Here is a 24,213-nt window from a genome sequence, read left to right on the forward strand (position 1 = left end):
GTTTAGAGTCATTGTGATGTCTGTATGTTTTATGCTTGTAGTGATGTCTCTGGGACTTTGTCTCACAGGGTCCCCCTTAGGATCTCTTGTAGGGCTGGTTTAGTGGTGACAAATTCCTTCAGTTTTTGTTTGGGAAGACCTTTATCTCTCCTTCTATTCTAAATGACAGACTTGCTGGATAAAGGATTCTCGGCTGCATATTTTTTCTGTCTAGCACCCTGAAAATCTCGTGCCAATTCTTTCTGGCCTGCCAAGTTTCAAAAGAGAGATCAGTCACGAGTCTTATAGGTCTCCCTTTATATGTGAGGGCATGTTTACCCCTTGCTGCTTTCAGAATTTTCTCTTTATCCTTGTATTTTGCCAGTTTCACTATGATACGTCGTGCAGAAGATCGATTCAAGTTACGTCTGAAGGGAGTTCTCTGTGCCTCTTGGATTTCAATGCCTTTTTCCTTCCCCAGTTCAGGGAAGTTCTCAGCTATGATTTCTTCAAGTACCCCTTCAGCACCTTTCCCTCTCTCTTCCTCCTCTGGGATACCAATTATGCGCATATTATTTCTTTTTAGTGTATCACTTAGTTCTCTAATTTTCCCCTCATACTCCTGGATTTTTTTATCTCTCTTTTTCTCAGCTTCCTCTTTTTCCATAACTTTATCTTCTAGTTCACCTATTCTCTCCTCTGCCTCTTCAAGCCGAGCCGTGGTGGTTTCCATTTTGTTATGCATTTCGTTTAAAGCGTTTTTCAGCTCCTCGTGACTGTTCCTTAGTCCCTTGATCTCTGTAGCAAGAGATTCTCTGCTGTCCTGTATACTGTTTTCAAGCCCAGCGATTAATTTTATGACTATTATTCTAAATTCACTTTCTGTTATATTATTTAAATCCTTTTTGATCAGCTCATTAGCTGTTGTTATTTCCTGGAGATTCTTCTGAGGGGAATTCTTCCGCTTGGTCATTTTGGATAGTTCCTGGCGTGGTGAGGACCTGCAGGGCACTTCTCCTGTGCTGTGGTGTATAACTGGAGTTGGTGGGCGGGGCTGCAGTCAGACCTGATGTCTGCCCCCAGCCCACCGCTGGGGCCACAGTCAGACTGGTGTGTGCCTTCTCTTCCCCTCTCCTAGGGGCGGGATTCACTGTGGGATGGTGTGGCCTGTCTGGGCTACTTGCACCCTGCCAGGCTTGTGGTGCTGGGGATCTGGCGTATTAGCTGGGGTGGGTAGGCAAGGTGCACAGGGGCAGGAGGGGCAGGCTTAGCTCGCTTCTCCTTAGGTGATCCACTTCAGGAGGGGCCCTGTGGCAGCGGGAGGGAGTCAGATCCGCTGTGGGAGGTTTGGCTCCGCAGAAGCGCAGAGTTGGGTGTTTGCGCCAAGCGAGCAAGTTCCCTGGCAGGAACTGGTCTTTGGGATTTTGGTTGGGGGATGGGCAGGGGAGATGGCGCTAGCGAGCGCCTTTGTTCCCCGCCAAACTGAGCTCTGTTGTTCGGGGGCTCAGCAGCTCTCCCTCCCTTTGTCGTCCAGCCTTCCCACTTTCCGAGCAGAGCTGTTAACTTATGACCTCCCAGATGCTAAGTCGCGCTTGCTGTCGGAACACAGTCCGTCAGTCCCCTCCGCTTTTGCAAGCCAGACTCGGGGGCTCTGCTTGTCCGGCGAGCCGCCGCTCCGCCCCGGCTCCCTCCCGCCAATCCGTGGAGCGCGCACTGCCTCGCCGCCCTTCCTACCCTCTTCCGTGGGCCTCTCGTCTGCACTTGGCTCTGTCGACTCCGTTCTACTAATCCTCTAGCGGTTTCTGGGTTACTTAGGCAGGTGTAGGTTGAATCTAAGTGATCAGCCGGACGCGCAGTGAGCCCAGCGTCCTCCTACGCCGCCATCTTCCTTCCTATCCATGGTATTTATTTTCATTCTTCCCCCTTCTCTTTTTAACTTCTTACAAAAAATATCAAATATACCCAGAAGTAGAAGAGTATAATGAACTCACCTAATCTATCTCCCAGATTTGAATTATTCACATTTGGCCAGACTTCATCTCAATATCTTTCTGTTGTTGCAGTAGTATTTTAAATTCCAGTCATATTGTTTTACTGCTAAATATTCCTAAAAAAAGACATATTCTCATGTATCTAACTACCATATTGCATTTAACAAAATGAACAATACCTTAATACCATCTCTTATACAGTCTATATTCACATTTCTCTTGTTGTCTCCAAAAAGTTGAAAGTTTGTTTGTTTGCAATAAAAATCAAACAAGTTCTACATGTTGATGCATTTGACGAACATGTTTCTTTTAATCTAAAACAGCTCTTCCCTCTTGTTCTCCCTCCTCCCTCTCCACCACCCTCCTACTCCCACCTACCACCCCCTCAACCCCCGCCATGCAATTAACTTATTAGAGAAGAATCCATCAATGTGATGTCCTGCAGAATATCACACAATCTGAATTTAACTCTTTGCTTCCTTGTGTTGTCATCTCACTTGTTCTCTAACTCCTATGTTATCTGTAAACTGGAAGTTAGAGCTAAAAGCTTGATAAGATTTCAGTCTTTTTTTTTCAAGATTTCATTCTTTTGTATTTCTCATTTGTATATTCATAAAACTATGTAGGCAAATTTACACAATAAATAAATTGTTTACTTAAATAAAAGCCATCACATTATTTTCTAAAGCTCTCATTTATTCATTCAGTGACTATTCAACAAACATATAGGGTACCTATTTTGTGCCAGATACTGAACTATTCCCCAACAGTGAACAGGACTAACATTGTAGCTCCTAGCTTAAATGTTAGTTCTAGTTTCCATTGGTAGCAGTTCCGGAGCTACAAGCTTGACATTAACCAACAAGCTTGCATGGAAAGATCAGGGTGAGAAACATATTTTCCCAATGCTTTTTATTTTTTTTAAATATTTTTTTAAAGTTTTAATTATTTATTTTGAGAGAGAGGGTGGAGGAAGGGGCAGAGAGAGAGAGAGAGGGAGAGAGTCTCAAGCAGGCTCCACACTCAGCACAGAGCCCGATGCAGTGCTCAATCTCACGAGCATAAGATCACAACCTGAGCCGATATCAGGAGTCAGCCACTTACCTGACTGAACCACCCAGGCACCCCTCAATGCTTTTTATTTTAATTCATATGCAGTGAAGAACAAGTGGATGTGGAACTTGTACAACGTGGAGACATCATTAAAGTGGTTCCAGGAGGCAAATTTCCAGTGGATGGTCGTGTGATTGAAGGACATTCTATGGTAGATGAGTCCCTTATCACAGGTATGTTCTTTCAGAGGATCATGACATGAAAGTAAAATGAATCCAAAGTGATAATGAAAAATAGGAATAAAAAGTGGAGAGCTTTTTTGTAGAAACTATGGAATGAGTAAATAATGAGCAAAGAGAATATGAATTCTTTTTAAGACTGTATTAAATCAATTTCTGCAGATTTACTTTGTGTTTTTAGTTATGCTACTGAAAGCTTTTTTAACTGAGGATTGTTTATTACTAGAATTTGTAGCCAAAGGAAGTTTTCTCATTCTGATGTAGAGCGCAAGAGACTTTGGCAGATTTTCCTGAGCAAATAACCTATTTTGTTTCCCTTCCCTAAAGACTGGTCTGGTCTGAGCTGGCATATGACTCCAGGTTTTCCACCTCAGGGTCTGCTCTAAGAAAGGAGGCCTTGGAGTAGTTTTAGAGATCTTAGCTAACTAAGGCTGATCCAGAACAGAACCAAAATAATACCTTAACCCTCAGGATGACTCCAGAAGAGGCTCAGCTTATGGACTATGAGGAAATAATTTTAGGACTCTGTGTTTCTCAATAGGGTGCTATTGCCAATTCAGATGGGACAATTGTTAGTTCTGGGGAACTGCTTACACATTGTAATATACTTAGTATCCCTGACCCTGGCCCACTAAATTGGAGTAGCAGCACCACATGCTCCACCGGGAGTTATTACAAACAAGAACTCCCACATTTCTAAGTGCTCCTTGGGAACATTTAGAAAACCAATGATCTAAGACTAGGGTGGAGCTTTAAAAATGTCTGCCTATAAGACATTGTCTTTAGACATGTCTGCCTAAAAACCTTAATAGGCTTTTCCAGTTTAAGATATATATCCCTGGGTTTGGCTCAGAACTGACATAAGGAAAAAGGGAGGGCAACTTTCACCTAGGCATTTGTCCAGATTCTATTTCATGAAGTAAGGATCACTTTTCTACATATTTTTTGACAATTAATGAATAACAGCATGTTTCAAGATAGTATTTATTAATGCTCCCTAAATCTAAATCTGTCTTTACTCCTTTATACAGGGGAGGCAATGCCAGTGGCTAAGAAATCTGGCAGCACAGTGATTGCTGGTTCCATTAACCAGAATGGATCACTACTTATCCGTGCAACCCATGTTGGAGCTGACACAACACTTTCTCAAATTGTCAAACTTGTGGAAGAGGCACAAACATCAAAGGTAACTTAACTCCCTAGGAGAAACTGAAAGAAATTTTTTTTTAAAGAGTGCTCAGTATAATCCTGATCTAGTTTTTTATATTTTCATTTGATTAACTCTAGTTGCATTAATATGGAGTTTATTTAAATATTTGTGTGTAATACCAAATAATACTCTATTACAAAAAAGAGACCTTGATACATGTGTTGTTGTTATTGTTGTTGTTATCATTCTAGGCTCCTATCCAGCAGTTTGCAGACAAACTCAGTGGCTATTTTGTTCCTTTTATTGTTGTCATTTCCATTGCTACCCTCTTGGTTTGGATTATAATTGGATTTCTGAATTTTGAAATTGTGGAAACCTACTTTCCTGTAAGTGACTTGTAAAAACTCTTTACCATATGGAAAAAACAGTTGGTGAATCTTTTGCATAAACTATTAGTTGGAAAATAATTTTATAATTACTAGTAACTTTAAGGGCCTGAAGTGGGAGGATAATAACAATAACATTTGCATTTCTAGTACTGAACTTTTATATTTTATACCAGTCTCATTACAAACATGACTTTGCTTTCTTAAAGGACTATAGATGTATTGAGAAAAGCCTTGGGATCTCAGCTCTGTTTCCAATATATCATCCAATATATCCTCTTATTTTAACTTTCACAACAAATGCAAGTTATGCACAATGGGTGTTATTAGAATCTCATTTTATAGATGAGGAAACTGAACATCAGTGTGATCTTAAGTCAACTTAATTTCTCTCTGAGCCTCAGTTTCATCATCTATAAAGTGAGATTCTAATAACACCCATCCTTGCATAACTTGCAGTTGTTGTTAAAGTTAGATAAGAGGATATATTGGAAACACTTTGTAATTTATTAAATGCTTTATAAATATAAAGTAATATTAATGTCTGTTCCTCTGTATTTATATAATAGTCTATAAAGTATGGTGTCATAAAGTGGTAAAGTAGACCTGGCTTGTACCTTATATTAGAGATATAACCTTTAAGTCACTTTCGATTTTGTCATCTGTAATGTAGTGATAATAATACCTAAATTGCAAGATTGGAATGAGTGTAGGTGAAAACATGCACATATGACATATATTAAAGCATAAGCTTTAGTCCCTCCCAACTCTGTTTCTATGTAGATAAATATCTCTTAGATGAACACTTTAAGTATTTGAGAACTTTGTGAGAACCTAGCACTGTAAAGCCATTACTACTAAGAAAGTCTTACTTTGTTGTGTTTCTTTATTTTAAAAAATACCATGCTGTACACTGTTTCATGTTGTTTGTCCCTTTATTTATTTATTTATTTATTTATTTATTTATTTATTTGAAAATGTTTATTTATTTATTTTGAGAGTGAGAAAGTTGGAGCACGAGCAGGGAGCAGGCAGTGAGAGAGGGAAACAGAGAATCCCAGGGCTCACAGGGACTCAGGACTCAAAAACCACAAGATCATGACCTGAAACGAAATCAAGAGTCAGACACTTAACCAACTGAGCCACTCAGGCACACCTGTCCCTTCATTTAAAGAACAAGTAGAATCAGGAGAGTGAGGGTGAGATGTAGAGCCTTACTGGGGACCTGAAGAAAAACTTCCAAGAAGGACATTATGAAGGTTTTGTTGGCTAGAAGAGGTGTCTCTGGGATCTCCTAGATATTTATTGAAGATTGGAAAAGAATTAAATTAGGGCCATGGAAACACAGAAGGTCTCTTTGCCATCTCCATTAATTCAATAGGCTCTTTCCAGTTTGGTTACAACACTGGAGTCATCGGTGCTCCTGAGACAATTATTAAGAATTTTCTCAGTTACTCTTTGGAAAAGAGATTAGAAGACTCTCCCACTCAGGTGGTACTCACTTCCCTCTGGTCCTTGTCTGTAGCAGTCTTCTCCATTAATCGTATGATTGCCTCCTTTTCTATTGGACTGTTGTCAACTGCTTTGGCAGGTGCGATTCAATGCTTATTGTCAACCTATTGGCTGTTGCTGGTGCCTGCCTTATGGGGTTCTCCAGAGTAGCAGAGTCTGTTGAAATGCTGATCCTGGGCCAATAGATTGGCCTCTTCTGTGGACACTGCAAGGTTTGTGCCCATGTACCTTGGAGAGATATCTACTACTGTCCTACGGGGTTGGGGGAGCTTTGGCATTCCTAACTAGCTGGGAATTGTTGTCAGGATTCTGGTGGCTCAGATTTTTTGTCTGAAAGTCATCTTGGAGACTGAAGAGCTTTGGCCCCTGTTGTTGGGCTTCACCATCATTCTAGCTGTCCTACAAAGTACAGCCCTTCCACCTTGCCCTGAAAGTCCTAGATTCTTGGTCATTAACAGAAAGGAAGAAAAGACTGTTAAGGAGAACATCTAGTGATTGTGGGGCACCCAAGACGTGACTCAGTCAGGACATCCAGGAGATGAAAGATGAGAGTTCTAGGATGGCACAAGAAAGGCAAGTCACTATGCTGGAGCTATTCAGAGTGTCCAGTTACTGACAACATATTGTCATTTCCGCCATACTCCAGCTCTCCCAGCAGCTCTCTCAAATCAATGCTATGTTCTGTTACTCAATAGGAATCTTCAAAGATGCAGATGTTGGGGAGCCAGTCTATACCACCATTGGTGCGGGTATGGTTAATTCTGTCTTCACTGCAGTTTCTCTGTTTCTGGTCAAAAGAGCAGGGAGGAAGACTCTACTTCTGATTAGCCTTGGATACATGGCATTTTGTTCCATCCTCATGACTGTTTCTTTGTTATTAAAGGACAAGTATAATTGGAAGAGCTTTGTCTGTATTGTGTCTGTCTTGGTCTTTGTGCCGTTTTTTTTTTTTTAATTTTTTTTTCAATGTTTATTTATTTTTGGGACAGAGAGAGACAGAGCATGAACGGGGGAGGGGCAGAGAGAGAGGGAGACACAGAATCGGAAACAAGCTCCAGGCTCTGAGCCATCAGCCCAGAGCCCGACGCGGGGCTCGAACTCACGGACCGCGAGATCGTGACCTGGCTGAAGTCGGACGCTTAACCGACTGCGCCACCCAGGCGCCCCTTTTGTGCCGTTTTTTGAAATTGGCCCAGGCTCCATTCCCTGGTTTATTGTGTCAAAACTCTTCATCCATGTACTCCACCCAGCTGCAATGGCAGAGGCTGGTTATTCCAATGGGACCTCCAACTTTTTGGTTGGGCTGCTCTTCCCCCTCAGCTGCATTCTATTTAGGAACCTACATTTTTATTGTATTCACTGGCTTCCTTGTTATCTTCTTTGTCTTCATCTTTTTCAAAGTCCCTGATACCTATGGCAGGACTTTTGAGGAAATTACATGAGCCTTTGAAGGGCAGGTAAAGGAGGCCGGTCGAGCTGACAAGGCCTCATTGTGGAGATTAATAGCATCCAACCCGTTAAGGAGACCACCACCAATGTCTAAGCCATGCCTCCTTCCTGCCTCCCTACCAACATGAAAAAGCAACCTCTCCCTGAGTGAGAGAGAGACCTCATCAGATTGTAACCCAGAACTGTTTGTGAATACTGCTACTTGATTTCCTTTCTCTTCTTGAGCACTCAGAGGAACCCAGTGCTAGGTTCGTTGTTATCTACAGTGGTTTTTTAAAACATTTTATCTCTTGGACATTCTCTTCTGTTTAGGAGAGACCAAGTGAACTTTCCTTCATTTCAGGAGTAATTGGCTGCTTGGTGTATGACAACTTTGCCAGCGTTTTCTCCCTTGGGTTCTTGTATTGCCTCAAAAGGGCATATACGAGAGTAAGAGTAAGGTGCAACTTCCCCAACCCCAGACTTACCAAGAAGCAGATGTATGTGAGTGTGGAGGGCATAGAGGAATTAAATAAGAGCACCTTCCTCACTACCATACAACTCTGCAGAGAAAATTAACTTGAGTTTAATTTATTTTATCTTCTAGTTTTATTACATAAATATTTAGTTCTTTAAGTGTAAAGTGATTTTACCAAATAATGAGAACATAAGGAAATTGAGGTTAGAGGGAAGCGCTTAAAGAGAGGTGATAGGGTAGAAGATTTGATACTGGAAAAGTAAAGGTGCACTAAAAAGGAGCATTTTTTAGGAATGTAATATGTTATTGCAGAGTACATGATATGGTGTATGAGGTTTACACATTGCCTCTTAACAATTTCTGTCCTTCAGGTGGAAACTCTCCAGTTTAACTTCTCAGGAAAGTCATGTGCCTATATTAAGAAGCTACTGGTCTCCTTTGGAACATTTTTCTTTGTTGAAGATTATATGTAGTATTATTTGAAATCTACAATTATTACTAAAATAGGCATTGTACTTAATGGTGGTTGATGGATTGGAACTTTGGATGGAGTCCAGAGAAGGGAAGCTAGGTCCTTTCTCCCCTCACTGGAGCAAACAAGATCTTCCCTTTAGCAGACCCACTTTTACTTTTTAATGTTTATTTATTTTTGGAGAGAGAATGCAAGTGCGGGAGGGGAGAGAGAAGGGGACAGAGCATCAGAAGCAGACTCTGCACTGACAGCAGTGAGCCCGATGTGGGGCTCGAACTCATAAACCTTGAGACCATGACCTGAGCCGAAGTCAGATGCTCAATGAACCCAGGTGCCCCAAGACTCACTTTTTTTTTAAGTACTCTTACCACCTGTCTAGTGGGAGAGTCCTCCAGATGAGCAAGCAAAAATGCTGGCTCTTGGTAGAGGTTTAGTATTTTTCCATTTTGTTTTTTAAGAGATACTATTTTATTTATTTTTTATAAATAACTCCATTTTTCCTCAAATTTTTACTTAAATTCTAGTTAGTTAACATATAGTATAGGAGCACCTGGGTGGCTCAGTAGGTTAAGCGTCCAACTTGGGCTCAGGTCATGATCTTGCAGTTCGTGAATTCGAGCCCTGTGTCCAGCTCTGTGCTGATAGCTCAGAGCCTGGAGCCTGCTTCAGATTCTGTGTCTCCCTCTCTCTCTGTGCCCCTACCCCACCTGTGCTCTCTCTCTCTCTCTCTCAAAAATAAATAAACATTAAAAAATTAAAAAAAAAACATATAGTATAATGTTGATTTCAGGAGAATATAGTGATTCATCACTTACGTATAGCACCCAGTGCTCATCATAACAAGTGCCTTCCTATACCCATTACCTATTTAGCCCATCTTCTACATCTTTGTAATATAACTTGAAGTCCAGAATTCTGATGCCTCTAGCTTTGCTTTTCTTTTTCAAAATTGGTTTGGCTATTTGGGTTTTTTGGTGGTTCCATACAAATTTTAGGATTGTTTGTTCTAGCTTTGAGAAGAATGCTGGTGCAAATTTGATTGGGATTGCATTAATTATATAGATAGCTTTGGGTAGCATAGACATTTTAACAATGTTTGTTCTTCCAATCCATGGGCATGGAATGTTTTCCCCTTTCTTTGGGTCCTCTTCAATTTATTTTATAAGTGTTCTATAGTTTTCAGAGTCCAGATGTTTTACCTCTTTCATTAGGTTTATTCCAGGTATCTTATGGTTTTTGGTGCAATTATAAGTGGGATTGAGTCCTTGATTTCTTTTTCTGCTGCTTCATTATTGGTGTACAGAAATACAACAGATTTCTGAACATTGATTTTATGTTCTTCAACTTTGCTGAATTCATGTATCAGTTCTAGCAATTTTTTGGTGGAGTGTTTCGGTTTTCTACACAGAGTATCATGTCATCTGTGAATGGTAAAAGTTTGACTTTTTCCTTGCCAATTTGGATGTCTTTATTTCTTTTTGTTGTCTGACTGCTGAGGCTAAGACTTCCATACTATGTTAAATCATAGTGGTGAGAGTGGACATTCCTGTCTTGTTTCTGACTGTAGAGGAAAAGCTTCAGTTTTTCCCCATTGAGGATGATACTAACTGTGGGTCTTTCATATATGGCTTTTATGATATTGAGGTATGTTCCATCTACCCCTATTTTGTTGAGGGTTTTTATCAAGAATAGATGCTGCATTTTGTCACATGCTTTTTCTGCATCTTTTGAGGGGATCATGTGGTTTTATCCTTTCTTTTATAAATGTGGTATATCACACTGATTGATATGCAAATATGAAATGACCCCTGCAGCCCAGGAATAAATCCCACTTGATCATGGTGAATAATTCTTTCGGTGTACCATTGGGTTCAATTTGTTAGTATCCTGTTGAGAATTTTTGCATCCAGGTTCATCAGGGATATTGGCCTGTAAGTCTCTTTTTAGTGGGATCTTTGTCTCTTTTTGGAATCAAGGTAATGCTGGCCTCATAGGTTGAGATTGGAAGTTCCTTTCATTTTTATTTTTTGGAACAGTTTGAGAAGAATAGGTATTAACTCTTCTTTAAATGTCTGGTAGAATTCTGCTGGGAATCTATCTGGTCCTGTACTTTTGTTTGTTGGGAGATTTTTGATTACAGATTGAATTTCTTTGTTTCCTGGTTATGAATCTGTTCAAATTTTCTATTTCTCCCTGTTTTAGTTTTAGTAGTTTGTATTTTTCGAGGAATTTGTCAGTTTCATCCAGATTGCCACATTTGTTGGCATATAAGTTTTCAAGATATTCTCTTCTAATGGTTTATGTTTATGTAGTGTTGATTGTGATCTCCTTTTCGTTAATGATTTTATTTATGTGGGTCCTTTCTCTCTCTCTCTCTCTCTCTCTCTCTCTCTCTCTCTCTCTCTCTCTTTTTTTGAGAGCAAGGGGCAGAGAGTGAGAGAGAGAGAAAAACGGGACTCACCAGAGCAGGGCTTGAGCTCACCTGAAGTGGGGCTGGTGCTCACCCGATGCAGGACTTGAACTCAGGAATCATGAGATAATGACCTGAGCTGAAGTCAGATGCTTAACCGACTAAGCCACCCAGGCACCCTCTCTTTTCTTATGGATAAGGCTGGCCGGGGGTTATCAATTTTATTAATTTTTTCAAAGAACCAGCTCTTAGTTTCATTGATCTGTTCTACTGATTTTTTTGTTTCTATATCATTTGTTTCTACCATAATCTTTATTATTTCCCTTCTTCTGCTGGCTTTAGGCTTCATTATTGGGTTTTTTGCTAGCTCTTTTAGGTGTAAGAGTAGGTTGTTTATTTGAGACTTTTCTTGCTTCTTGATGTAGGCTTGTATCGCAATATACTCTCCTCATAGGACTGACTTTGCTGTATCCCAAAGGTTTTGGATTGTTGTGTTTTCATTTTCATTTGCCTCCATGTATTTTTTTAAATTTCTTCTCTAATTTCCTGGCTAACCCATTCATTCTTTAGTAGGATGTTCTTTAACCTCCATGTATATGTTGTCTTTCCAAATTTTTTCTTGTTTTTGACTTCAAGTTTCATAACGTTGTGGTTGGAAAATATTCATGGTAGGATCTCAATCTTCTCGTACTTGCGGAGGGCTGATTTGTGACCCAGTGCATGTCTGTTCTGGAGAATGTTCCATGTGAACTCAAAAAGAATATGTATTCTGCTACTTTAAGATGAAATGATATAAATATATCTGTTAAGTCCATTGGTTCATTGTGCCATTCAAAGCCATTGTTTTCTTGTTGATTTTCTGCTTAGATGATCTGTCCATGACTGTAAGGGGGGTGTTAAAGAACCCTACTATTATTGTATTATTATCAGTGAGTTTCTTTATGTTTGTTATTAATTGATTTATATATTTGGGTTCCTCCAAGTTGGGGGCATTAAATATTTACAATTGTTAGATATTCTTGAGTGATAGAACTATTAATTATGATATGGGCCTTCTTCATCTCTTGTTATAATCTTTGATTTTTTTTTATTTAAAAAATTTTTTTTAACATTTATTTATTTTTGAGACAGGGAGAGAGCATGAACGGGAGGGGGGAGGGTCAGAGAAAGAGGGAGACACAGAATCTCAAACAGGCTCCAGTCTCTGAGCTGTTAGCACAGAGCCCGATGCAGGGCTTGAACCCACAGACCGCAAGATCATGACCTGAGCCGAAGTTGGACGCTTAACTGACTGAGCCACCCAGGCGCCCCTAATCTTTGATTTAAAATCTAGTTTGTTTGATATAAGTATGGCTACTCCAGCTTTCTTTTTATGTACATTAGCATGATTGGTGGTTCTGTATCCTCTTACTTTCAATCTGCAGGTGTCTTTAGGTATAAAATGAGTCTCTTATAGGCAGCATATAGATGGGTCTTGTTTTTTTAGTCATTCTGATACACTGTGTCTTTTTATTGGAGCATTTAGTCCATTTGTATTCAGAATGATTTTGGTAGATATGAATTTAGTGCCATTGTGTCACCTATAAAGTTGGTGTTTCTGGTGATGCTCTTTGTTCCTTTCTAGTCTTTGTTGCTTTTGGTCTTTTTTTCCCCTTTAATATTTCTTGATTGTCTGGTTCAGTTGTCATGAGATCTTTTAGTTTTTGTCTGGGAAACTCTTTATCTGTTCTTCTATTTTGAATGACAGCCTTCTTGGATAGAGTATTCTTGGTTGCATATTGTTTCCACTCAGCACGTTGAATATATCTTGCCACTTCTTTCTGGCCTGCCAAGTTTCTGTGGAGAGATCTGCTGTGAACCTGGTCTGCCTTCCCTTGTAGATTAATGACTTTTTGTTTTCAGGATTCTTTCCTTGTCTGGGTATTTTGTAAATTTGACTAAGGTCTTGACGATGACTGACTTTTGTTGAATTTAATGGGAATTCTCTGTGCTTCTTGGATTTTGATGTCTGTTTCCTTCCCAAGATTAGGGAAGTTTTCAGCTGTAACTTGTTCAGATAAACTTCCTGCCCCTTTTTCTCTCTCTTCTTCTTTTGGGACAGCTATGATGTGATGTTATTATGCTTTATGTTATTACAGTTTAGGCTGAGTTCCGTAAGTCTCCAATTGTGATTCAGTACCATTCTCTCCCCCCTCTTTTCAGCTTTGTTATTTTCAGTAATTTTAGCTTTTATATGTGATTCGTTACTCTGCTTTGTCCATCCTGATTGTTATGGCATTCAAGTAGATTTGCATCTTGGTATAGCATTTTTGATTTTGGCCTGACGAGTTTTTAGTTCTTTTATCTCTGCAGTTAGGAATTCTCTAGTGTCTTCTATGCAGTAAGGAATTCTCTAGTGTCTTCTTCTCTAGTGTCTTCTATGCTTTTCTGAAACCTGGCTGGTATCTTTATAATTGTTATTTTAAATTCTGGTTCAGATATCTTACTTATATCTGTATTGATTAAAAACCTGGTCATTACTTCTTCCTTTTCTTTCTTTTGGGGTTAATTCCTCCATCTTGTCATTTTGTCTAGATCACTGTTCTTTTGTGTGATTGTTAGGAAAGCCTGTTATATTCCTGCTCCTGAGAGAAATGGCTATATTAATAAGAGGTCCAGAAAAATAAAAGCATCCTATGTGTACTGTGCTGTTGTGTTTTGGCTGCTCCTATCTTTAGGTCAGTCCTCTGCAGAATTTCTCCTTGCCTGCAGTGGGGGTTGTTTGGACCTTGTCTACTATGTGGCAAATTTTGACTAGGTGTGTCTCAGTCTCTTTGTTAAAACAAGCCTGATGAAAAAAAAAAAAAAAACAGGCCAGATCCTATTTCCCCTAGAGCTGAAGTGTTGCAGCACTCTATAATCAGTAGCCTTGGTGAGTAAAAAGGGTTTGTGCTGGTCTTCTTGAGGAGGAGCCTGCAGGGCTTATATTCAAGAGGACTTGCCCTAGAGGAGAGGCACCTGCAGAATGCAGGGGGATGGGGTTTGATATAAGCAGCTCTGGTCTCCACTGGGGTATGCTGTGCTGCTCACTGAAGTCAGTCAGTGCTGATGGGTGGGCTGGGGGAGAGGGGAATGGTGATGGACCTCTCTTCCCCATAGTTGGGAGTTCCTGCAGGCCAGTCCTCAGGTAGCCCTCACAGAAGACCAAAAAATCACCCCTTTTCTGTCCCTGGCTTCCGTCAAATTTCTGCCTTCACCCTATCTATATCTGAGCTGCCTGCCTGCCAGGTGGCACAGTACTTGTGTGTTTTATCAGGCATGCAGCTGGGTTTCAAAACTTTAAATTTTAGGGACCCGCATGACTCGGACCTGCACTGATCCTCTGGGGGAGGGTCTCACCATACTTTTGCCATTTGTCGGTTTGTCCCATAAAAGTTCTTGCACTATCTTGAAGTAGTTTGGAGTTTATGGTAAAGTGTAGCACATAGCCAGCACTGGGGTTTGCTGCCTTCAGCCAGTATCTTTGTTCCTATGAGAACAGGGCATCACATTACCGGTGCTAATTCTCTTATCCCTGGAGAGGCCATGTCACCACTCCCAAATGCACTCCAAGAAGGGTAATTGTTTCTACCCATGTGACCAAGGGGATCCCTCAGACCATGCTGCCTGCTCCCAGGTCTCCACCCTCCCTCCCCACTGGAACACCACTGAGCCCACCAGGCACGATTCCAGCAACAGTATGGACTTCTAAAACTTCAGACTTTGCATTTTACTGCTTATAAAACTTACGACAGTCAGCCCCTCTCCTTTTCTTAGTCACTGGTTTTGGGGAAAAGTTTTACTTGTGCAGTCCCCTGCCTGCTGCTTCACTCTTGCCCTCTCTCTCTTGTCCCTCTTTCTGTAATCAGGGCTCCTTCCCTTCCACAGCACCCACAGTTCTTTTCTCCCTCAAATCAACCCCTGCAGCTCCTACCTTCCATGAGGTGGTCGTTTTTCTACCTGTAGATGTGCAGTTTTGTTCTCTCAGTCCTCAGATCAATTTCTTCATTGTTTGGAATGGTATGATATTTATCTAGCTGTGTTTTAGGGAAGAGGCAAGCTTAGCGTCCCCCTACTTCTCCACCATCTTAACTCCTTTCCCAAGAGATTTTAATTGTTGATTTTAATTTTTTAAGTTTTAATTTTAATCCCAGTTAGTTAACACACAGTGTTATATTAGTTCCAGGTGTACAATATAGTGATTCAATAATTCCATCCATTACCTGGTTCTCATCATGACATGTGCACTCCTTAATCCCCATCACCTATTTAATCCATCCCCCCAACCACCTCCCCTCTGGTAACCATCAGTTTGTTCCCTGTAGTTAAGAGTCTGTTTATTGACTTGTTTCTATTTTTTCCCTTTGTTCATTTGTTTTGTTTCTTAAATTCCACGTGAGTGAAATCATATGGTATTTGTCTTTCTCTGACTGACTTATTTTGCTTAGCATTATAATGTCTGGCTCCATCTATGTGGTTGCAAATGGCAAGATTTTATTCTTTTTTATGGCTGAAGTAATATTCCATTATAAATATATACCACATCTTCTTTATCCATTCATCAATCAATGGACAGTGGTGCTGCTTCCATATCTTGCCTATTGTAAGTAATGCTGCTATAAACATACTGGTGTATGTATCCCTTTGAATTATTGTTTTTGTATTCTTTGAGTAAATACTCAGTAGTGCAATTGCTGGATCATAGGGTACTTCTACTTTTAACTTTTTGAGTAACCTCTATACTGTTTTCCAGAGTGGCTCCATCAGTTCCCACCAACAGTTCAAGAGGTTTCCTTTTGCTCTGCATCCTTGCCAACATCTGTTGTTTCTCATGTTGTTGATTTTAGCCATTCTGACAGGTGTGAGTTGATATTTCATTGTAGTTTTGATTTGCATGTCCCTGATGGTAAGTGATGATGTGCATCTTTTCATGTGTCTTGGCCATATGTATGTCTTTTTTGGAGAAATGTCTGTTCATGTCTTCTGCCCGTTTTGTAATTGGATTATTTGTTTTTTGGGTGTTGAGTTTGATAAGCCATTATAGATTTTGAACACTAGCCTTTTATCAAAGGATATATGTCCTTGAAAATATATTCTCCCATTCCATAGGTTTCCTTTTAATTCTGTTGATTGTTTCTTTCTCTGTTCAGAAACTTTCTATTTTGATGTAGTCCCAATAGCTTATTGTTCCTTTGGTTTCCCTTGCCTCAGGAGACCTATCTAAAAAAAAGTTGCTATGACCGATGTCATTGCAGTTACTGCCTGTGTTCTCTTCTGGGATTTTTATGGTTTCATGTCTCAGATTTAAGTCTTTAATCCACTTTTAATTTAATTTTTTGTATGGTGTAATAAAGTGGTCCAATTTCCTCCTTTTGCATGTAATTGTCCAGTGTTCCCAATACCGTTTGTTGAGGAGACTGTCTTTTTTCCATTGACTATATCTTCTTGCTTTGTTTAAGATTTATTGACTGGGGCGCCTGGGTGGCTCAGTTGGTTAAGCGTCCGACTTCAGCTCAGGTCATGATCTCATAGTCTGTGAGTTCGAGCCCCGCATCAGGCTCTGTGCTGACAGCTCAGAGCCTGGAGCCTGCTTCAGATTCTGTGTCTCCCTCTCTCTCTGCCCCTTCCCCGCTCATGTTCTGTCTCTCTCTGTCTCAAAAATAAAAACATTAAAAAAATGTATTGACTGTATAATTGTGGGTTTATTTCTGGGTTTTCTATTCTTTTCTGTTGATCTGTGTCTATTTTTATGCAGTTACTATACTGTTTTGATTCCTACAGCTTTGTGATATAACTTGAAATCTGGAATTTTGACACCTCCAGCTTTGCTTTCTTTTTCAAGATTGCTTTGGCTATTCGGAGTCTTTTGTGTTTCCATACAAATTTTAGGACTGTTTGTTCTACTGTGAAAAATGCTGCTGGTATTTTGATAGGGATTATATTAAATCTGTAGATTGCTTTGGGTAATACAGACATTTTAATAATATTTGTTTTTCCAATGCATGAGCATGGGATATTTTTCCATTTCTTTTTGTCGTCTTCAGTTTCTTTCATCAATGTTTTACAATTTTCAGAGTACAGGTCTTTTACCTCTTTGGTTAGGTTTATTCTTAAGTATTCTGTTAGTTTCATGAAATTGTAAATGGGATTGTTGTCTTAATTTTTATTTCTGCTTCTTCATTATTTGTGTATAGAACTGCAGCAGTAATTTGTAGATTGATTTTGTATCCTGCAACTTTACAGAACTTGTTTATCAGTTCTAGCATTTTTTTTTGGTGGAGTCTTTCAGGTTTTCTATATATAATATCATGTCATGTGCATGTTGTGAACATTTTACTTCTTCCTTACCAATTTGGATGCCTTTTTCTTTTTGTGGTCTAATTGCTGTGGCTAGAACTTATAGTACTATGTTGAATAAAGTGGTGAGAGTGGACATTCTTGTCTTGTTCATGGCCTTTGGGGAAAAGCTCTCAGGTTTTCTCCATTGAAGATGTTATCTGTGGGTTTTTCATAAATGGCCTTCATTATGTTTAAGTATGTTCCCTATAAATCTACTTTGTTGAGGATTTTTATCATGAATGCATGTTGTACTTTGTCAAATGCTTTTTCTGTATCTATTGAAATGATGATATGCTTCTCATACTTTCTCTTATTGATGTGGATTTTTCTTTTGTTATAAGCCATAACTTTAAAATAATTCAGAAGAGAATGTTCATAGCTAACTTTGATTTTCTAACCCCAATCCTGGGAGAGGATTTTTCCTGAACGATTATCTATTTGAAATATGTTGTTGCATTAGCGTCATCACATGCTCATTCATCCATTACCATGTCAAGTTACCCTTATTACTATGTTTCCATTGTATTAGGTTAAATGCCCTTAGGGGCCCATACATTTGAGATAGTATGAGTAAATGTGCAGTGTAGCCCACACTTGAGAGTATGAATGTGCACCGTCCCCTTGTAACTTGTTTCCTCTGTTTCTACAGTCCCCCATTAGATAGAATGTGTTAAACATCATCTCTGTATATAAATATTACACTGCTTCTGCTGGGTGGAGTTTGCATCTATGGATTTTTTCCAAACTTCGGTGTTCAGTCTCATCTGGCTAATTTGCCTTATTGGAGAGTTGAGAACTCCTTAAATCTTGAGAAAGAGGGTGGAGGACTCTGCCTCAGTCTAGACCCAGATGGTGGAAATAGGACAGAAGAGTATGAGATCAGGACATGTGGCTTCTTGGGAGTGCTGGTTGGGGGTTTTGGGGGAAATGGGGGCTTTCTTTTAAGGGGATAAGAAACTGAAGACTTCTAACTCTGGAGCATTTCAGAGAGTTAGATGAGATGGAGGGATTTACGTTTGCCATAGGTCAAGGGCACCCCCACAAATCATCTAGTTTCCCAGTATTTTTATAAATGGAAATTGGACCCCATGACACTTATAGTCTCTTCCCTTTTTCATGTATTGCTGGATCTCCCTTTCTCTCCTTGATGCTTACACACTTCAGGCCTTTGAGCCAAACCCTTGCCTATGGCATTATTTTAGTTACCAGTTCTCATGTCATTCAGCCTTGGGATAAAAACTCACAGAGCTATGGAATGGGGCTTTGTTGGAACATGTGACTTCTAATTGCACTTGTGCTTTTGGCTCCTCAAAAACAGTGGGTTGGCAGTAATGCAGTGTGGAAGTATTCCCATTTCTCAGTGACCAGATTCTGAATATTTCCAAATAGATTTTATATTATAATGTTACCGTGGTTCTTTGTTTTGAGATAAAAATTATGAATGTAAAAAAAGAACAGGTAGAATCATAAACACTATGTATCTACTTCATGATATGGTCATTAGTATAATATAAAATTTAAAAAAATTCACATTGGTTAATTGCTCAATGAACAAGAGGATTGCTGGGAAGTATTTTGGAATGTGTATCTCTTAGGAATTGTAGGAGTTTTCCCCTAATACTCTCAATTGTATTTACTCACACAAGCAAATATTCAGTGTTGCTAAGAGCTATACCACCCAATATACTCAGTTCACACTGTTAATGTTCAAAAGAATTTTACTGAAATAGGATTAAGCTCCCATTGTATGCTGGGTGATTTTTTCCATTGTCTTTAAAGTATAGAGTGAAAGGGAGATTTATGGTCTTAGTATACACAGATTCAGATTTCTCTTTGTGCAGGATCAAATTTGCTGAGAATTAGGTCCCAGCTCTTTTTTGAAAATCCCTATTCTCAATATGGAGGAAAGAAAGCTGACTTTCATGTTCTTCAGATTGACTACATAGTTTATAACTCTGGAATCAGCAAAATTGAAATCCTGATTTTAGGACTATGACTTGTTTACATGTAGTATCACAATTTCTTTTATTCATACAAGAACAAAATGAGTGTTTTCTTACTAGTAACCAAAATGTATATGTTGGCAGCTAAGTAGGATTATGTGTGATTTGAAAATTGTGGTTTTATTTAAATAGAGTTAAGCTTTGTTCCTTTTGTTTTATACAGCTCTAGATCAATAACCCAAATTCATGCCTTTCTTCTAAAGGGATATAACAGAAGTATCTCTCGAACAGAAACGATAATACGCTTTGCTTTCCAAGCCTCTATCACAGTTCTGTGTATTGCGTGCCCCTGTTCACTGGGACTAGCCACTCCAACTGCTGTGATGGTGGGTACAGGAGTAGGTGCTCAAAATGGCATACTAATCAAAGGTGGCGAGCCACTGGAGATGGCTCATAAGGTAAGATAGTTCCCAGAACTAAGAATTGTCCCATCCAAACTGACAATAACACCCCTATCGAGAAACAGAATCCTAAATTATTTGCATATGGTCCATAAGCTGAGCCTCTTCTGGGACTATCCTGAGGGTTGAGATAGGAAAGGTGTTATTTTGGTTCTGTTCTAGATTGGCCTTAGTTCTATACAATCTCTAAAACCACTTTAGGCCTACTGTCTTAGAGAAGACCCTGATGTGGAAAACTTGGAGTCCTTTCCCATTTCAGACTAGAAATGTCTTTAAGACAGGAAGACTGAAGGAATATTTGCCCATGAAAATTTGCCCAAGTCTATTAATGCTATTTTATATGTGACTCCATGTTTGTGTTCTTCAGTGTGAGATAGTGCTTATAGTTGCATTGAAGTTTCTTTGCCTTTGCCAGTTGTTGATAGTTTGCAGCCATGACTTCAGGAATATAATCTTTTCCCTCATCTCTCTCATATTAGGATTTCCTTAACAATTTCAATCAAGGCTACTTGACTTAAACTAAAAACTGTGTTCCTTCTAATATGTTCTTATTATACAGATACATGTAGTAAACACAGAACACAGCTTAGAACAGATTTGGAACCTCATCTAACCAGTCAATACAATGTATTAATTTTTATAGTAATTTTTTATTTACTTTGATATAATTTCAAATTTAAAGAAGAATTGAAAGAATAGTATAAAGAACTATATACGCTTTACTGCAGATATCAGGCTCCTTTCCTAAGAACAAGGACATTCTCTTAAATGATCACAGTACAGATATCAAAATCAAGAAATTGGCATTGATATAATACTGTTATCCAACCTATAGTCCATCTTCCAGTTTCTCAGTTGTTTCAGTAATATTCTTTATAGCTATTTTTTCTCTTGTTCAGAATTATGCTTTGTATTTAGTTGTCATATCTCTTTTCATCTTGGTTCCTCAAGCTATTAATTTTTCAAGGTTCATATTCCAAAGTTACTGTGGGGTGACTGTGTTCTCTAATTCCAGATTCTTCCTTTTCCCTGTCTGGGCTCAGTTTCCCTCATTGTTTCCCTGAGCTGTCTATTCTCAGACCAAGCTTCTCATCAGGACCCAATAAAGTCAAAGCAAACCAGCAGGTCTTGTCTGGTGCTCGTTTCCAACTTAATTACTTACCTTTCTCTTGTAATTCTATGACTACTGCCCAGATTGTCACTACAGTTCTATAATTCATTAGTATTGAAAGCCCTTCCCTCCCTGGAGGCACGGAGTCATCTCTTACTTACTTATTAACAGTCAACTCTTAACAATTATTTCTAGTTGTTTAACATATATTCGCAGTATAGTTGAATATTTGCACAGAAGGGCTATTAGATGTAACTAAGAGTATTTTTCACTTATTATTCCTTACTTTTGTTCACCTAAAGAGAGTTTAACTCCAATTAAGTCAAAGGTCAATTTATTAAGAAACAAAATATTAATATGTCAAAGTAAACCTTTTTCTCATTTCTAGAAACGTGATATTAAGGATTATCAAGTCAGATAGGTGCAGTGTATTTTAATTTTCCTACAGGTAAAGGTAGTGGTGTTTGATAAGACTGGAACCATTACCCATGGAACTCCTATAGTGAATCAAGTAAAGGTTCTAGTTGAAAGTAACAGAATATCACGTAATAAGATCCTGGCCATCGTGGGAACTGCTGAAAGTAACAGTGAACACCCTCTAGGAGCAGCCATAACGAAGTACTGCAAACAGGTACAATTTTTCTTTTGCTTATTAATGTAGTCATCTTCTACAGGAATCACCCAGACCAAATCCAAACTGGCTTTTGACTATGATTTACATATATAGTTGGTAGGAGGATAGAGAGACTTGTATTTTCTCATTGTATTTTACAATATGTCTTAGTTTCTTCATACAGAAGAGTATAAAGATGAAAACAGAAATTAATTATAATTTTATCGCACAGATAACTCCTGTTGGACTAAAAAATTAAAGTAGAATGCATATTTATGGTAGGAAATTCAGGTAGTTCAGAGAGTTACATAATGAAAAAGGAAAGCCTCATTCTCTGCCCCTTTTCATAATTCCTCTCCAAAATTTAACAAGTGTTAACCTGTTAATATTCTTTTAAAATACAGTGGTCTCCCCTTATCTGCAGGGGATATGTTCCAAGACCTTGAGTGGATGCTTGAAACTGCAGAGTACTGAACCCTGTATATACCATGTTTTCTTCTATACATACATAGCTATGATAAAGTTTAATTTATAAATTAGTCACAGTAAGAGATTAACAACAATAATAGAATAATTATATAACTGTAATAAAAGTTATGTGAATGTAGTTTCCCTCCCTCTCTCCCTCCCTCTCTCTGTCTCTCTCTGTCTCTCTTTCTCTCTCTCAATAACTTATTGTACTGTACTCCCCCTTCCTGTGATGATGTGAGGTGATAAAATGCCTATGTGATGCGGTGAAGTGAGGTGAATGATGTAGGCATTGCAACACATCTTTAGGCTATAATTGGCCTCCTGATGCTATGTCTGAAAGAAGATCATCTGCTTCCAGACCATAGTTGACCACGGGTAACTGAAACCAAGGAAAGTGAAACTGTGGGTGGGTGGGGGTACTACTGTAGCAGCTTTATACAGATACAATTCACATACTATATTCCTTTTTAGATTTTACATAGAAAGTTCACAGTGACCAGTCTTTGGTACTTTGGTTTTTTTTTATTTTATTAAGTGATTTTTCCATATTAAGACATATAAATCTGCCTCATTATGTTTAATGGCTATATTATATTCTACTGTATAATTGGGTTTTTGTTTCCTACAATGTACAGTTAACATTCATGTTAGCTTTTGCAAGTTTATCTTTATGTTAAATGCCTATCAATGCAATTGCTAAGTCAAAGGATACATGCAGTTAAATTTTGGTGAATATTACCAGTGCCCCCATAACAAATATTACTAATACCCACATGAGGGGTTGTACGAGTTTATACCTTCACCAAAAATTATTAGTGCTCATTTCCCCATGTTATGACTTTATTTTTTCCAATTTAATAAATAAAAAATATTTACTTATTGTTGGTTTGCTTTGCTTTCCCATAATTATGAATAAGGTTGAGCATCTTTTCATTGGTCACTTGAATTTCTTTTTCTGTGACATGTTTGTATCCTTTGCCTATTTTTTCATAGGATTGTTTACCTTTTTTTCATTGATTTGCATAAGTTCTTTGTAAATTATCTCACATAATTTTACAGTTATGATGTGGCAATTGCTACCATTGGTGTTGCCATTTCTTTATTTTTTCTTTCCTTTTTACCAATTTACTATTACTGACCTGGTTTCTTTACACCCAAATCAAACAACAGAGAGGATGAAAATATAAAAAGCCAGGAAACAATGATGACCACCAAAATTCTTTGGCTTACTAAGGACACAGAATCATACTAGCAAGGCATTCTCGTAACTAAAGACCCTGTTCTTTGTTACCCTTTGCCCTGTACTGAATAGAAAATCTGACTTGACAATGGAATTAAATATTTAACTTGTAATTTTCTACTGGAAAGGACAGAGAATATTGGTAAAACTTGTTTTCTTTCTCTAAACTTGGTATAAATTTTAGAGAGTGGTGTTAAAGTAAACAATTCTGAGGTTTTGTTCTAAACATTTAGAATTTAACAGGCATGTAGTATATGTGTAAACATTTAGAATTAACCAGGAGAAGTCTTTGATCATGCTATTGATGACTTTGAATTATTAGAACAGCAGAAGAAATCCTTCTGTTTCTATTTGTTAGGAGCTGGACACTGAAACCTTGGGTACCTGTGTAGATTTCCAGGTTGTGCCAGGCTGTGGTATTAGCTGTAAAGTCATCAATATTGAAGGCTTGCTACATAAGAATAACTGGAGGATAGAGGAAAATAATATTAAAAATGCATCCCTGGTTCAAATTGGCGCAAATAATGAACAGTCATCAACTTCATCTTCCATGATTATTGATGCCCAGCTCTCAAGTAAGCTCATCTTCTTTTCTTTTCAAGTTGATGTATTTATTTTGAGAGAGAAAGAGCACGCATGTGCATGAGAGGGGGAGGGGTGGGGGGGGGTGGAGAGAGAATCCCAAGCAGGCTTTGTGGTGTCAGTGGGGAGCCCGACATGAGGCTTGATCTCACGAACCATGAGATCATGACCTGAGCCGAAATCAAGAGTCAGATGCTTCACCAACTGAGCCACCAAGCTAATTTTCTTCATAGTACCAATTATGGGACAGATATTAACAGATGTCTAACTTTATAATCCTAAACGGTTAGATAAGAAACAAAAATTGGCATCATGGTTTCATTCCGTCAAATAATTT

The 24,213-nt window shown here is 38.7% G+C and overlaps 1 protein-coding gene and 1 pseudogene across 4 annotated transcripts in view; both read left to right on the forward strand.

Annotated features, from left to right (window-relative positions):
* ATP7A (ATPase copper transporting alpha) overlaps positions 1 to 24,213 on the forward strand; it is a 191,110-nt gene that overhangs the window by 143,698 nt on the left and 23,199 nt on the right. For 3 of the 4 annotated variants that reach the window (XM_043570976.1, XM_043570978.1, XM_043570979.1), the window contains 6 exons: positions 3,129 to 3,256; positions 4,294 to 4,448; positions 4,664 to 4,798; positions 19,662 to 19,856; positions 21,419 to 21,601; positions 23,653 to 23,869. In XM_043570976.1, coding sequence (XP_043426911.1) covers positions 3,129 to 3,256; positions 4,294 to 4,448; positions 4,664 to 4,798; positions 19,662 to 19,856; positions 21,419 to 21,601; positions 23,653 to 23,869 — 1,013 coding nt within the window. The remainder of the gene's footprint in view (positions 1 to 3,128; positions 3,257 to 4,293; positions 4,449 to 4,663; positions 4,799 to 19,661; positions 19,857 to 21,418; positions 21,602 to 23,652; positions 23,870 to 24,213) is intronic. The other variant, XM_043570977.1, reaches the window with a different exon arrangement.
* LOC122477702 lies at positions 5,502 to 8,920 on the forward strand (annotated as a pseudogene).

This window comes from Prionailurus bengalensis, chromosome X, assembly GCF_016509475.1.
Source record: "Prionailurus bengalensis isolate Pbe53 chromosome X, Fcat_Pben_1.1_paternal_pri, whole genome shotgun sequence".
Lineage (NCBI taxonomy): Eukaryota > Metazoa > Chordata > Mammalia > Carnivora > Felidae > Prionailurus > Prionailurus bengalensis.